Source organism: Echeneis naucrates, chromosome 21 (assembly GCF_900963305.1).
Source record: "Echeneis naucrates chromosome 21, fEcheNa1.1, whole genome shotgun sequence".
Classification (NCBI taxonomy): Eukaryota; Metazoa; Chordata; class Actinopteri; order Carangiformes; family Echeneidae; genus Echeneis; species Echeneis naucrates.
Genome location: NC_042531.1, coordinates 20,778,704 through 20,794,167, shown reverse-complemented (window position 1 = coordinate 20,794,167; position 15,464 = coordinate 20,778,704). Strand labels below are relative to the sequence as shown.

The window sequence follows — 15,464 nt, the reverse complement described above, 5'->3', positions numbered from 1 at the left end:
GGCACATAAAGATGAGTTTGGGGCCACTGTCTTAGCTTCTCAGGTAAATGGGCCGCTGCAGTACAGTGTGTTGAAAGAGTGTATCCACTTAGAGACAAATACAATTTGGTTATCTAACTATCTAACACTCTTTGTTCTTGTTTCCTTTGTTCTTACTTTTTTGAGTTACCATCCTAGAAAATTAATAAATACAGGTGTATTCATTTTCCAGCTTTTTGTGAAAATGCTAAAATGTATTTTTCGCATTTTACTTTAATGCTAAAGTAAAACCTATCTGCTATCCTTCTCCTATTATTCAGTTTACTTCCTGGTCATGTCCAAACCCCAGTTTATGTATGAAAATAGTGAGTAGGGTGATGCTGTTCATCTCAAAGGAAAGTACCAGAAGCAAGTATAAAAAGAAGTATCAAATATGAGTTTTCACTTTCACAATTTTAATATTTGAATAAAAACACAGCAATGGATATAACACTATGGCCTTCTAAGGTGTTTGTCTTGTCAACTGTGATTTAAGGCAGGATGCACATGGAGGTCAGTGTGCCCACCCTCCACACTCAGGGCGGATTAGTCTGTGTTAGTGTTTACAATGCTGTTCAGTGTGCAATCCTATTAGAAAATATACCTTGTCAGTGGATAGGGATATTTAGGTTTAATAGCATACACACCTGAATATGTCAGATAGAGGTTTTTTTCTTCTCTAATCATCTAATTGTTGAAGAAATACTAATGCTCAAATATGTTTGCTTTTTTTTCCTCTGTAAAAAGGAACATTTAAGTGGGAATAGCTGCCGTGATTTACACCCTTTCCTTACCCACAAAGTTATTAAATGTGGTTTTAAAGGTTGCTGGTTTAAATCTGAGAGCATCATGGTGAACTCTGTGGGAATGTGACACCTGTCTCAACAGCCACTACTCAAGTGGTTTTTGAGCAAGGCACCCACCAAAGGGCAACTGGTTGAGCAGCTCAGCTCTTTGTGGTCATCAGTGGAGGCCTGTGGTTAAACTGGCCAGATTCCCAGTGGAAATGTGTGTAACTATAAACACAGAACTGGGACAGGGTTGAGATTCACCCTAATGAAGTGCAAAAAAACAGATGATAAAAATTATTAGATGCAAGTAATTTGTTTTATATTCTGTCAGTCATTTCTTCAATTCATGATGATATATTTGAAGCTCAAATGAGAATTTCTTTCTTTCCCATATGATTGAGAGCCCTTCTGACCACATCCATAAATGTATTTGTCAGATAGAAGAGATTCTCCCACGGGCTCACCCCCAGGGTGATTCAACTCTCTCAATGTTGCACAAGGGAAGCGGCATGTTGGCTAATTTTATCACACAAAGCATTCTGTTTGTCAGTGTGGCTCCAGTGACAAATGATTCCTTATCTTGAGGGCTGTTGTTTGTTGTTGCTGAGTAATGTCCTGGCCACTCCTGGCTCTCATCTCTGGAGCCTTCAGAGGCCTCAGCTGCTCCACTGTCAGTCGTCAGGAGCCATATTCACACTAATGTAGATTGTTTGTGTGTGTGTGTGTGTGTGTGTGTGTATACACATCCACGTACGAACTCACACTTTCAAAGACATACAGGATTTTAAGTTTATTTCTGCAGGAAATAAACTTTCTTTGATTTGTCCTCAAACTAAGGTGCCACGTTGCCTTTTTTGTGTGTCTACATCTCTGCTAATACCACTGTGCTTGATGCATGTAATCTACTTAAGACAGATATGCAGGTTAGCACATAGTGAGCTTCTTTTCTCTTTCAGGGTAACAAATCCCTGTCTGTGATGTGTTACTAATAGGACTTCCATACAGTGATTAAAGCCAAGTAAACTATTGACTGCAATGTGTGATTGCATCTGCAGTAAAACTGCTTATAAATAAATGACTTGTTTTTTGAGTAAAAATAAAGAAATTGGCAAGTAAAAAAAAAAAAAAACACACTGTAATTATTTTTCTTGCACTTAGTTGTAGTAAAAAGGTCTGCTTTGCCCCAGGATCTTCTCTCCGGACCTCAGAGTCAGAGCAGCACTTAAAGCACATGTCCTGCGACCTGGCAGATCCAAGAGGTTGTAGCCCTAATGATTCATGTCACTGCAGACTCCATGTCCTCTTCTTCCTATTTCCTTTCTCTTGGTTCATCTCTGCATCAGCCAACTCTTCACGGTATTGCCTGGGGCTCTGCAGTCTTGTCTATTGTTTATATACACTACCAGTTAAAAGTTTGGACACACTTTCCTGTTCATTTGAATGAGAACGTGTATCAACACTTTTTACTGGTGATATCGCTTTTTCATTTTCCGGGTCCCAGGATGCTGGAGCTAATGTTGTGGGCGAGGGGCGGGGCACACCCTGGACAGGTCGCCAGTCCATCACAGGGCCAACACACAAAGACACACAATCACTCACACCTACGGACAATTTAGAGTCACCATCTAACCTAAACATGATGTCTTTGGATGGTGGGAGGAAACCAGAACACCCGGGACATGGGGAGAACATACAATCTCCACACTGAAAGGATCCAGGCCAGAAACCAAACCCTAACTACTATGCTGCCATGCTGGCATATATATATATATATATTTCACAAGATGGAAGGAAAGCCACACTGCCAAGTTGTGTGCATGTCCGTGCTGGTCACTCCATCTCCAGTGGAGTCAGCCAAATAGCCAGGTTTTTCAAATGCGAGTCAACCTATGAAGAAAATAGTTGAAATGCACACAGCAGTGAAGAGGATCAAACTGCAGACATAGGCATTAATAAAAACATCACTAACAGGATTTGAAACTGAAACATGGAGGTCACACAAGCCTCAAATCCACAGAGAACCCAAAGAACTTGACAGCTGACAGGACAGAAGGCCGGTACATTCACTGTGAGTTGATCAGGAAAATGGGTGAATGGGTGAACAGGTGCACGTGGGGAGTCGGTTGGGGAATATCAGATATTGCTGATCCGCAACTATCCTTATAAATGTAAGGGTGTGAGGTAAATGATGAGGTGGACACACTGACCAAGTTTGACAGGAACAGGGAAGGGATCAAGATAAAAGGTCACTTTACAAAAAAGAAAAAGACCAAGGCAGCACCATCACTCAGGGGTTGGGAGGGATTACCTGAGAGCCAATCCAGTTGGTCAGAGGCCCTCTGACCTGCTTCACAGCTGTTTCTTGTTAGTGCCTTAAAACAAATTCCCAGAGTGGGAGGTTTACATGCTGACTCCTGCCCCAGAGAAAGAAGCCAGACAAGAAGGAGGTTTATAAGACCCTACCACTGTGTGTGTCTATGCTCGTTTTTGTGTAAGATTATGAAAAATTTAGTATTTACTTTTTATCTTATCAAGATAGATGACCAGACAAAACAGCTGACTGCACTTAAAGTGCTCTGTCCTGTTTTACAGACACCGCTAACAGTCAGCTGAGTCCATCTTGATTTCTTCTAAATCAGCTTTCGCTAAACAGAGTTTCACTAACAGTGACAAGATTTTTAAAGTCATTCAACGAGGGTTGACCTCTGAATCAACTGTGCTACGAATGAAGAAGTGGAAGGAAGACTTATCTTAGACAGAAAAGTGTAGAGAAGAGACATGTGAGAATAAAATCCACTCAGTCATACATTCACCTTTTGGAGCAGCACTATGGTGACAGGTTATTTCTATATGTAGCCGCACCCTAAAATAAATTGTCAGATTGGTAGTGAGATATACATCTGAAAGAGATCATTTGATCATTGAGTGATGTTGGTAAAAGTCTGAAATTGGCCACATGGTTGTGGAGCTTTTGTAAACTTTGCTGCTAATGTTGTTGTTTAATAAAAAACCGCCATGCTTGTGGGCATAAACATTTTTACAAACTAAATTAATTTGAACATGAACTATTTCAAAGTTCCCTGAAGAAGAATGCTCCTTCATCCGTGTTAGAAGGGAAAATGTGCTTCACTCTCTGAGACACATTTAACTGATCCAGCATGGCTGTTTGATGAAGACCAGTTGAGGTTCATCCAGGAGATACTCCCCAAGCCTCCTTCTCAAATCTAGAGAGCAGTCTCCCCAGGGCGTACCTCACCTTAGGATGACCCCCCCAGCCAAGACAGCTTGAGATTGATGTGCATAGCCTCCTTCTCCCACACACTGTGTGCAATTTTGGGTATTTCCTTTGCCTTTCCTTTCTTTCCTTTCAAGACAAAAAGGCCTGTTTACAACTCAGGGAGTGTGAATGCTGAGCTTGCACTTAGGATGCCGTCATAGGCCGCTGAGGACACTCTTTGTGTGAACTGGCAGCTTCTCTATCAGCTGTATCTAGGGGGTTAAAGGGTTTGCAGAAGACAGAGGAATGCTCCGAGTTAATGTCATTTGAAGTGACTTCACTTCAATGGTGCCAGAAACTGGCGATCAAATGAAGTTTGGAACTTAGAGAACAGATGGATAAAGTCACGCTAAAACTGACTTTTATGATCATTTTTATGTGTTATTTTAACCAATAGCAGAAGACACATAATAGTGACAACTCAATATATCCTCAACGCCCAACCCAGCAAACTTTTTATCTCATTATTCACTGTAGGCCATGAATTAAACATCAGTTTATTCCTGTCAGTGCTGCACTAATACAATCATTTTTTTTATTTTTAGATTTTATGTTCATATGTTGTTATTAAATAATACAATTCAGTCAATTGCAAGTAACATTGAATTGTGTTCATACATTTGTTTCTGGTTCATGGGGGGTGCTGGAGCAAATTCTAGCTTATATAGGGCAAGAGCAAAGTGCACCCTGGACAGGTCACCAGACCATCGCAGGGCCAACACACAGAGACAGACAAAGAACCACTCACATTCAGACATACGGATAATTTAAGCCTGGTTTGTAGTCCGGTGTTAAATCATTGCTGTACCTGCACCGTTGCCATGACGCTGTCGTGAAACCTTTGAATTTCTCCATCACTCCATTTCATCGTGGTGCAATTCACCACCAGAGTGGTAGGAGGCTGCGCTCCTTTCCTGAATGGTTGTCGTCAATCTCTAATTGATTATTTCTTTAGCTTCCTTCTTTTCCGGTCACAGTGAACATTGGCGACCAAGTGAAAGAAAATCTTCCTGGAGTTGAAGTTGTTGGATGTCGAAGAAGGTATCCTTACACCATCTACATCGCAACAGAAAAATAATCTGGAAATACGGAACCAGAAATGCGTTACTACCAAGCAAACCAATCGCAATCATCTCAGACTACCTCGATGCGTAGTTAAATATTTTGGGAGCTTTCCTACCCTACGACATAGGTACAGCATTGATTCAACGCAGGACCATAAACCAGAGTCACCAATTAACCCAAATATGACGTCTTTGGACAATTGAACTGAACCTGCGACCTTCTTGTTTGTCAACAGCACTAACCACTATCCTGCAGCGTTTCCTCTGTTAATACATATTTACATTGTTGTATTTTGTATAACATATATTATTGCATTTTCACATAAGTAACGTTTCATTTGCTGAATGCCAAATTATGATGTACAGAAAAGCAAAGGAAAGAATGTATTATTGTAAAAATAAAATGCATAAATGCATTAGGGTGCTGCTGCTGTACATCAGGTATTACTTCACCACAGTCAGGTGGAAAACTTTATAAATGTGATTTTTGTGTTTTTAGTCAGGTGTGGGTCTCAGTCAGCTTTTCTTTTTTTTTCTTTCTTTATTTATTTTTTTAATTAAGAATATCTACAACACAACTAAAGATTTTATATTCTAAAAGTAGCATCATTGAAAGTGTATGACAGAAACAAAAGTCTGCGCCAACCTTTTCTTTGATATTGGGTAGACTTAAGTAGCTCTGGCTAATGGCAGGTAGCCCAGGTTAGATAAGGTCTTGGTAGCGCTCAGTCTTTAGAACAATTAGGAAAGGCAATGCAGCACCTTGTGGTCCTGGTGATGGATCATACTCCAGGGGGGTTCGCTGACATTGACTTAGGACTGATTGTCTGAGGCAGAAGTACAGATCTGACAGAGAGTAATTGGTGAGGAAGGGAGCCAGCTGGGTCTGTGCAGTTTCTGTAAACACACTGGGGCAGGAACGAAGACAAGATAGGCTCAAGTAGCTGCACAACAGCCCAGCAAGATGATATGACACATCTGGGGGTGTGGCATCATGACAAGATATAAATACAGGCCCAAGGCCTTGATAGCAGCTAACTGGATAAGATTTCACTCTTGCTCACTGAAAACACATGAATACTGCATATCATTTGAAAAATATACCCTAATTCATGTTTTTGTATTCAAATGATTGTATGGAATGTAAAAGTGTGATTTAATGACAGTAAAGCACCCAACGCTGCTGTTCCTCTAACCTTTAGCAATCATTTTGATGTGTTTCAGCTGATTGTTTTGGCAAAGTTACATTTTGGCTTAGTTACAGCTGTTTTCTATGACAAAAATCTGAAAAGTAAACTACCTGCCCAAAATGTAACATGGACAGAGTTAGTAGCTACCTGGTAGCCAAGAGAATTATTTATTTTCAAGCGGTGGTATAGATTTGAAAACAGAGTGACTATGAACTTTATTACATTGAGCTGCCAGAAACCCATCTCCTAATTCATGCTTGTGTTGATCTGTGTGTGTTGTAAGTGTAAATAGATGGTTCACTGTAAACACACGAAGGCAGTGACATTATTTATTTAGCTAACTTACTGTGGAGTGCAACCAAAGACTTTTTCATTCATTCATTCATCTTCTACTGCTTATCCATTTACGTACACCCTGGACAGGTCGCCAGCCCATTGCAGGGAACAATGCAAAGAGACAAACAACCACTCACGCTCACACCAAGTTATTAGCTAACTTGTGTCTACCGCAGCTTCAGAGAGATATTTGTGTTTTGTTTGTTTGTTTGTTTAAGTACATATGAGAGCAGAATGTAGCTATAAGGTGCGATATGATCTGCATCCTCCGCCAAAAGATGATAAACCCCTTTGCCTGTGGTTCATCCATAAGGATGCTGAGTAGAAATTGCAGACCACTGTGCCTTGATTGTGCTAGCATTTGTACATATGATATACGTACATATATAATGTGTATGTTTACATTAACTAAACAAGTACAATTTATGAGAAGGAAAGTGTTTCGTTAATAAGCTTGCTTTATTCTGAACAGTTTGTTTTTGTCACCTCTATTTTTCATTAATTCTTCTATTTTTGTGATTGTATTTCAAGAACTGAATGGTACCAAAAGATTTGCAGACTATACACCCACATACACCCACAACTTGATGTTAAATAAAATGTCTTCTCATTTTCAAGCGTTATTTGAATTTTTATATCATGCATGACTGCAGGACTTGCCCTGTCCCACGACACAAGAAGCTACAGTACTACAGTACTACTGACATCTCCACGTGTCCAATTTGAAAGATATGACTCTACTGACTGTACTTTAAATGAGTTCCAAGCATCCAATACAATGCCGTACTCACAGTGCTGACTCAAAACTTCTGGAAAACAACTGTGTCTTGTGAGTTAGTGCGTTTCATGTGTACATCATAGCCTATGCAGTCTTTTCAGTTCAAAGGGACTAATGAATTTCCGCTCGAACAATCTCTTGTCATTACGAAGACCATTGGGCTAATCCACTTACCTTTTGCCCCAAATCCCCCTATCAATAAAAAAGGTATCATTTTACCTTCCCCAAGGGTTTTTAAAAGTAAAGAGCCACTCTGTTAAGACTTCCTTTCAGAGATGGCAGTGGTTTTCGTGCTCTCATGTAAGCCTCTAATCTCTCTGTCGCCATCACTCGCCCATGCACTGCCCTAGAGGAAGCAACGTCTTCCAGATCTCATAAAGTGTGTGTACTGCAGAATTTCCAAATTAGTTTAAACATAGACTTTTTATTAACCTTTGGCATGGTAGTTGCTGTAGTGCGATTTTGCACACACATCTTGATAGTAACTTCAATAGTGTCTCTGTCTGTGTGTGCATGTGTGTTTAAGAAAGACATTTCTGTTCTCAAAGTAACACATTTGTATTTGTCACTGTTGATGGTTTCTCACTGAGAGTGAACTGCAGAACAAATCAGTGTCTTTGTGCATGGGTGTGTGTGTGTGTGTCTATGGGTGTAATTGTGAGTGTATGCAAGAGTGCATGCATGCACATGAGCATTTGTGTATAGCCGTTGGCACAGTGCTGTGTAGTTGGGACCCAGGCCAACTTTTTCTGCTGGAATTTCCTGTCTGAATCCAGCACCCCCACCTCTCTTACTCCTCTGCTCTTCACTTCTCTCTTTCTTTCTGTGCTTTCCCACTTGTGTCTCTCACTGCCCTTTTCTCTCAGAGCACAACAAAGGCTTTTTTTCTGAAAATTATTCCAAGCTTGGCCTCTCAGGGCATTATTATTATTGTTGAGTACTTCCTCGAAGACATGAGCCTACTTCACTCTCCACTTCAGCGTGGTCCTGATCAGGGGTTTCATTTGGACATAATGAGAGAGTGCATTTCCTTCTTCTTTCTCTGAGTCATGAGATTGAGAGGGACCTTTGTTAACATCGAACACCTGGCATTGTCTTTAGTGAGGGATCAAACTGGGGCTTTAAGATGCAAACTAAAAAGGAAGATATTGGGCACTCCCTGACGCTTGGCAGGATGTTCAGCAGGTCTGCAGGCTCGTTATGGGGGCAAGAGGGCAAGATACATTTGGTCTTAAAACAAACACATTGTGAAAGATCAGAGCAGATACGGTGCCTGTAAACTACTACCAGTCAAGGGTCCCGTGTGGTTGGGCCCTTAGTATACTGTGCATTGTCCGCTTCAGTAAATTTTGAGCTCTTTTCCCTGGTTCACAACAATGATTCTTGTAGTACAACAGAGTCCTGTGTAAAAAGACAAACGTGCATGTCTTTTCCAAACCCAAGTAGATTGTGGACACTTCAGATTTGAGCATATATGTTATGTAAATAGTTAACAATGATAGACCTCAAGGTGAGATATCTGCCTTCTGATATGGCATTTCCTGCATAAATATGTAGAAGCTGTTTGGCAATAGCAACACAATGCATCCTAATAGTGAAGATGTTCTTTTTCATTGGAAAGCATCACCGCTGACATTGCCGAAAGGACCACATTAGCGTGATTTTACTCATGGAAAATTATCACTGCAGACATTCTATTGTCCTCTACACTGTCAAAGTCTCGAGTAGAAAAAGTTTAGACATGTTGTGCTATTGTTGGCCTCTGTCCTCCACACTGTTTCCAATATATGAGGCTGCAGGGTGGACTAACCCTGTGTGCCAACATACCCAAAGGGGACATGCTGACAGTAAATCAAGAAACCGAGGCATGTGTATTGTACTGGTTACCTACCTGTCGGTATTTGTCCCTGCAGCCCAGGAAACAATGCAGCTGTCTAGGTGATGGAGGAGCCTGTCCAGCACTTATCACACCTACATTCAACAGATGCAACCAGGGAATCAGTTTCTTGAGGACTTCTGTGTGGTGCAGTTTTTGTTTTTGTTAAGGTTTTTTTTTGTTTTTTTTTGTTTTGTTTGTTTGTTTGTTTGTTTGTTTGTTTTCTTTTGGTGCTTTTTATTTTTTGGAGTATGTTTGTCTCAGTTGAACTTTATCATTAAAGTAATAAAGTCAAGACATAAAAACCCTTCTGAGAAAAACTTTTCTGGCCATTAAAGGTCCCATATAGTCTAAAGGTACATGTGGAGCTTTGTGATGTCACAGCAAAGCAGTAACTACCCATGCTCATGCTCCAGAATTACTGGCCTGTTGTTACCAGAGCTCTAAATAAAAGCCTGAGAGAGAACACTATACTGAGATAATTTTTGGTGACTATATAATAAGAAGTATAAATATATTGAAAACAACACCACAACCGATAAAAGGCTTAAGAAAAGCAAGAAAACTCACTGAACTTTATTAAAACGAATTCTAAATAAATAGATAGTATATCTATCTATAGTATAGTTCAAAATAACAAGTCCTTGTTACAAATGATTTAATTACAGAAAAAGGAATATCGTCTTGTTGTTTGGTATTTTAATGATCAACTCAAATACAACTAAAAAAAGATATTGTGTTGGCCTGACATCCAGCACAACCTGCTTTTGTCACAGTCGATCCTCCATGTCACGTGCTCTCCACTGGAGATGTGCCAGGCAGCACAGGCAGAGGGCACCTCTCAGACAAAGACCAAACTTCTGGCTCCACTTGTGAAACAAAGCTCAATCTCCTTTCCCAGTTCTCGCTCACTCTTTTGGCTTTGTCGCACACAAGTTGATTCTGAATTGGCCGTCAGTCTCACACACAAAAGTGATGAAGGGTCGCATGCTGAGATCCAGCAGCATGGATCTTGATAGAAACACAAAGCCCTAGGCTTTTACCGCTCAAAGACAAGAGGAGATAGGGAGTGTGTCGCACTAGACAAGTTTTTACAACTCAACATACTCAACAGATGATTGTGTGAGTGTGAGTGCAGTATAACAATGTGACATTGAAATCTTACTTTACTTGGAGGTATCCACTTATTTGTAAAGAAATTTGGGTAATTCATTAATTGTATGATGATTGTATTGTGCCAAATCATGATTTAGCCTGAAATTTCAAAATCAGTTTGTGTTCCTTTACTTTCTGTTCATATTTTCCAGAATGCAAAGAAGCTCAATTAGCTCATTAGCAAAATGTTGGGGGGGGGGGGGGGGTTCTTTTTTTGTTTTGGGACAGTGTTACTGTTAACCATCAGGGCCTGACTTCAAATCAGTTGATCATTATTATTAGTAATAATATTATTATGCTGAAAATGAAACTATAACCGTGAGGGTGTCCTGATGACCAAATAGCTAGGGATGTGTGCTATATCAGAATTTTCAGCCAGGTCTCTGGTTAGACTTCCAACCAGTTGGACATGATATTATTTGTCAGTACATGTGTACACACACACATATATATAGAGAGAGATATAGATTGAATGATAGATGCAGTTTCAACTAAGCCCAACTTTGCTAGCTAGTTGGTCTAACCTGCTCGATTTGGTTTCTTGTTAAGATGAATTGTTTTCTTTTTTTCTCTGTTTCACCTTTTGCAGTGATGAGTGTGTGACACAGCTAAATCATTAAACTGACTTTTTATTTCCTGATTTCATCATATATATATATATATATAATATATATATATAATATATTATATATATTATTTATATATATATTTATATATATAATTAAAAATTGGCCAGAAAACTTACTATATTCTCTGGTTCAATTCTCTTTCTGAAATCAAACACTTATCTCAGCTTCTTTATTCATTCATTCGTCTTCTACTGCTATCAGTTTCTGGGAGCCAGTCAAATCAAGTCAGATTTATTTATACAGCGCCAAATCATAACAAAGTTACATCAAGGCACTTTACATATAGATGAGGTCTAGGCCAAACTGTTTATAAAATGATTTATAATCCCAGCTCACACTGGATGAGGGCGGGTTACACCCTACCAGGTTGCCAGTCCGTCGCAGGGCCAACGCACAGAGACAAACCACTCACACTCACACCTATGGGCAATTTAGAGTCTGTCTCAGCTTCTTATCACTAGTCAATTAAAACTGGCATTTCAGCAGGTTCACTCAAGCAGATTATGCAAAGGGAAAAGAATCAGTGTCTTGTGACGCTTTGAAAGAAATTCCATGTCAGTCAAATAGTTCACAGCTCAGAGCTACCATCAGGGGAAAACTTCTTCCCCCGGTCATGTGTAATCCCTTCAAAAGTAACTAAGAACAAGATGGTACAAAGTTATGATGATTGCTCCAATCACAAGGACAAAAGGCTCAATCAGAGTTAAGTAGTAGTAATGTCTGTTTCCTTAACGGGCATCACCTAAAAACAACAGCCTGAGTTCTGTCATCGCCTTCAGGCACAGAGGTCTGCTACACCTTGTTTTTTCATTGCTGGTTAGAGCTAGTCCAGGGCCTGAAGGCACACTTCAAAAGGGAGGTGTCTGGAAGATGCAAACTTTGAAAAGAAACGCAATGGGATATCATAATTGCTGTAATTATTATTGTGTGACTTACGCTGGACTTGAAATGCTAATGCTACGTACTGAAATATTACACCTGAACTCTTCCCATAAATGTATTTTTCTTGCTTACCTCCATGGTAGAGGAGCTGGCATTTGATTGGAGCAAGCATATATAACTGAATTAGAGAATAATTGTTCTTTATTTCACCATAACTCAATGACATATTTTTTTAAATGTTAAGAATCAGAAGTGTTTCCATTCACTGACGGTATCTTAGCTGCAATCCAAAAATACTTGCAAAGTAGAATTTACCTCGAAGTGACTGAATAAAAACAGTAGAATACTCAGCTGTGCAAAGCAAGCCTCAACAGAACTTCCAAAAAGGAACTACTTTATTCTAGTCACGTTGGCAATTGTGCCTCTGTTTGAGCCCCTGAAGGCCTTAATCAGAGCATGCCATTTAAAAACCTTTAGCCTGAAATATTAGTATAGTCAATTTACAGGCTCCCTTTTTCCTGAGTTTTCAACATTGGAATTATGTGGCTTTGGTTTAGCGCCTCCCTGTTTCTGCGTGGGTTTCTTCCGGGTACTCCGGTTTCCTCCCGCCTTCCAAAGACATGCATGTCTGGGTTAATTGGTGACTCTAAATTGTCTGTAGGTCTGAATGTGAGTGTGAGTGGTTGTTGGTCTCTGTATGTTGGCCCTGTGATGGACCAGTGTGTACCCAGCCATCTTCCAATGTGAGCTGGGATTGGCTCCAATAACCCATACAACCCAGAAACGCAGTGGCAATGAACGAATGAATGAAGGAATGGTTTAGTACCACAGATATATTGCAATGTTGCAATGTTGTGAAAAGACTCACCAATTTCCCCTTTTTCAACCAATCTTAGTCAGACAATCAGATAAGGATAATCACTTCAGTCCTTCCACGATGTGGACACACACGCATACACGCGCACACACACACACACACACGTATTGATGCTGTTTTGCTGTTTTTGCTCCATTTCTTCAAATGAAATATATGAAAGTTTACGTTTAACTGGAGGGAATTAGTCATTCTTTGTCTATGATTAGAGTTCCTGTCCTCCATCAATCAGTGTAATAATGTCTCCTACTCAGTCGTTGTAATGACAGTAATTAATGAAGATCGGCTGTGTTGTTCTAATGAGACTTCCCTCAAGCCACCAGACTGTTTATGGCAGGAAACAGTGGATTTGTGCATTCTTTGTCTGACACATAAAAACACATTCATTGTTGTGTAAAACCTGGTTTGGTCTTATTGAGACCGAGTCATTAATGAACATACTTTTCCTGTAGCAAAAGCCACAGACAGTGTAAAAGGTTTCAATTACTGCTGGATAACAGGAACTGTAAAACGGCACAGTTGCATCTCATGCTGCGCCGTTGGCACTAGTCAGGAACTGTGCTCTGTCTCCATATTTGTCTCCCTTGTTCCTATTTATTGCCTCCTCCAGCTTTAAAATGTGTGTCATTGGCATTAGTTATTACAGTTGTTTCTCTGTATTTTGCTGTTTGTAGTGTGTAATGGTTTTCTTCTCTGTGCTCACAGGTGCCCACCACCTCTTCCCGACATTTCACACACCTATCCCAATCGACGTGAGGCACCATGAGGGGAGGTACCATTATGACCCACACCCACTCCATGCTATGCACGGGTTAGTATTGTCATTCTGGAATGCAATCTTCATGGGGATATGACTCCTCTAAATTCAGCTGTGCAACCAATTGCATTGCATTCAAAAGAAGTTTAGTATAAATTATAATCTAATAATCTCGATCTTCAAACTATAACCAGGGGGGAATCTTTGAGAAATTATGCATGAAACTAATCCATGAGATGAAACAAAGTGATACAGCATACATATTCCACAATAATACACAAATAACCATGTTAAACAGTGTGTAAGGAGATGGAAATGAGAAAAATTAAGGCATAGAAAATAAAATAATTTGTTCCTTTAATGAGAGATCCATATGATTCTGAATAGAATCCTATGCCAACAGAACCACATGAAGGTCAGTTTTTCTGTTCACCTTTTCCTTGATCCTTGTCAGCTACTGTTCTGGAAAAACACTTTCTGTGTGTGAGATTGAGTCAGAGAGCCCAGTTCAAACACATCAAAGCCAGACAAGATACACAGAGTGAGAACACAGAGGTGGAGAGAATGAGGACAGACAAGTCGAAGTTTTTGCCCATACAACACATTGTTAACATTTTCTCCACCAACATTTCATGGTCTGGGACTTTGACAGTGGTGTAGTGCTGGCATCCCCACACAGTAAGTACAAGTTCACATAGAGAAAGTCTGGTGAAACATGGTGTTAGAAGGAACTTTTATGTCTTTCCTAGTTATACGTTGGTGGGACCTCAGCTTGCAACTTCTGTCCTGAGTCAACCTAAAAAGAAACACACTTTCTCAGGCTATTAATGTGGCTATACCATACAAGTCTGGCCTTTTCCACACTGCTAGGCCATCCAGTGCTTATGTCACATATTTAAATCCAAGAAAGGAACCCAGGGGGAAGATCAATAGGGGTTTTGTGAGAACTGTGCTGTAACATTTAAATTCAGCAAGATCAGGTGATACCTGGTGCAGGCAGAGCCATTCATCACCTGCAAAGCGAGGGGGAAGAAAGTTGGACTGTGCACCCAGTTTGTTTGATTAATGCTTAGTGATGCTGACAGAGCGCACCCGCTATTTCATCAAGACCTCGATCTAGCTATCCTTAACACAACCTGCATCAAATTCACCTTAATACTGTGGAGAAGTGGAGCAGGGTGTCAGAGTAGGGTGCTCAGTGGCAGCCCTTCATCATTGGCTGGTTCCTGCATGTCAGCTCGAACTTTTTCGTCTGAAAAACTGTGCTTACTCCTGTTTGTTAACACAATACAATCAGTTGCATACAAACAGGCATGGCAGGCACTTTGTCATTCCTGTTTGTATGTAACAGAATGAGGGCTGACAGCCATTCAGTCACAGATGTCATAGTGCAGATCCTGCAGTAATTGTTTCAATGCTCCCTGGATAACAATGTATGGACTGAATAGGTGTGTGAGGGAACACTACTGCAGGTCCTTCCTACCTTCAGTGGTAAGACTTCATGACCAGCAATGCTCCCAGTAAGTGCTACTAGCTGTGTTAGCAGCAGTTGCTTTGTGGAAGTTCTAAAGCGAGTGATGTTGTGTGCAGTGTCATCATACAACATTTGAAAAGGAGTGCAGCTGTTGGAAATGTTGGGACTGTGATCTCTCCTATTTTCTATCTTTTGTGCACCTTTGTAGCCACAGCACAATAAATTGCACAAAAAGAAATGCAATTCATATTGTCCCAGAGTCCATTGTAGAAGAAAAGCAGCAGAAATAGCACTATGGGTAATGTAAAGGGGAAAGGTGAGGACCAAATACTTGCTTTTTCACCTTTGCACAATCCAGCAAGC

General features: G+C 40.3%; 1 protein-coding gene across 1 annotated transcript in view; it reads left to right on the top strand.

The window, feature by feature from the left end:
• The window catches only part of gli2a (GLI family zinc finger 2a), an 82,463-nt gene that overhangs the window by 33,765 nt on the left and 33,234 nt on the right, over window positions 1-15,464 (top strand). Inside the window, exon 3 of the mRNA XM_029530563.1 lies at window positions 13,576-13,681. Within this exon, the coding sequence (XP_029386423.1) occupies window positions 13,576-13,681 (106 nt within the window). The remainder of the gene's footprint in view (window positions 1-13,575; window positions 13,682-15,464) is intronic.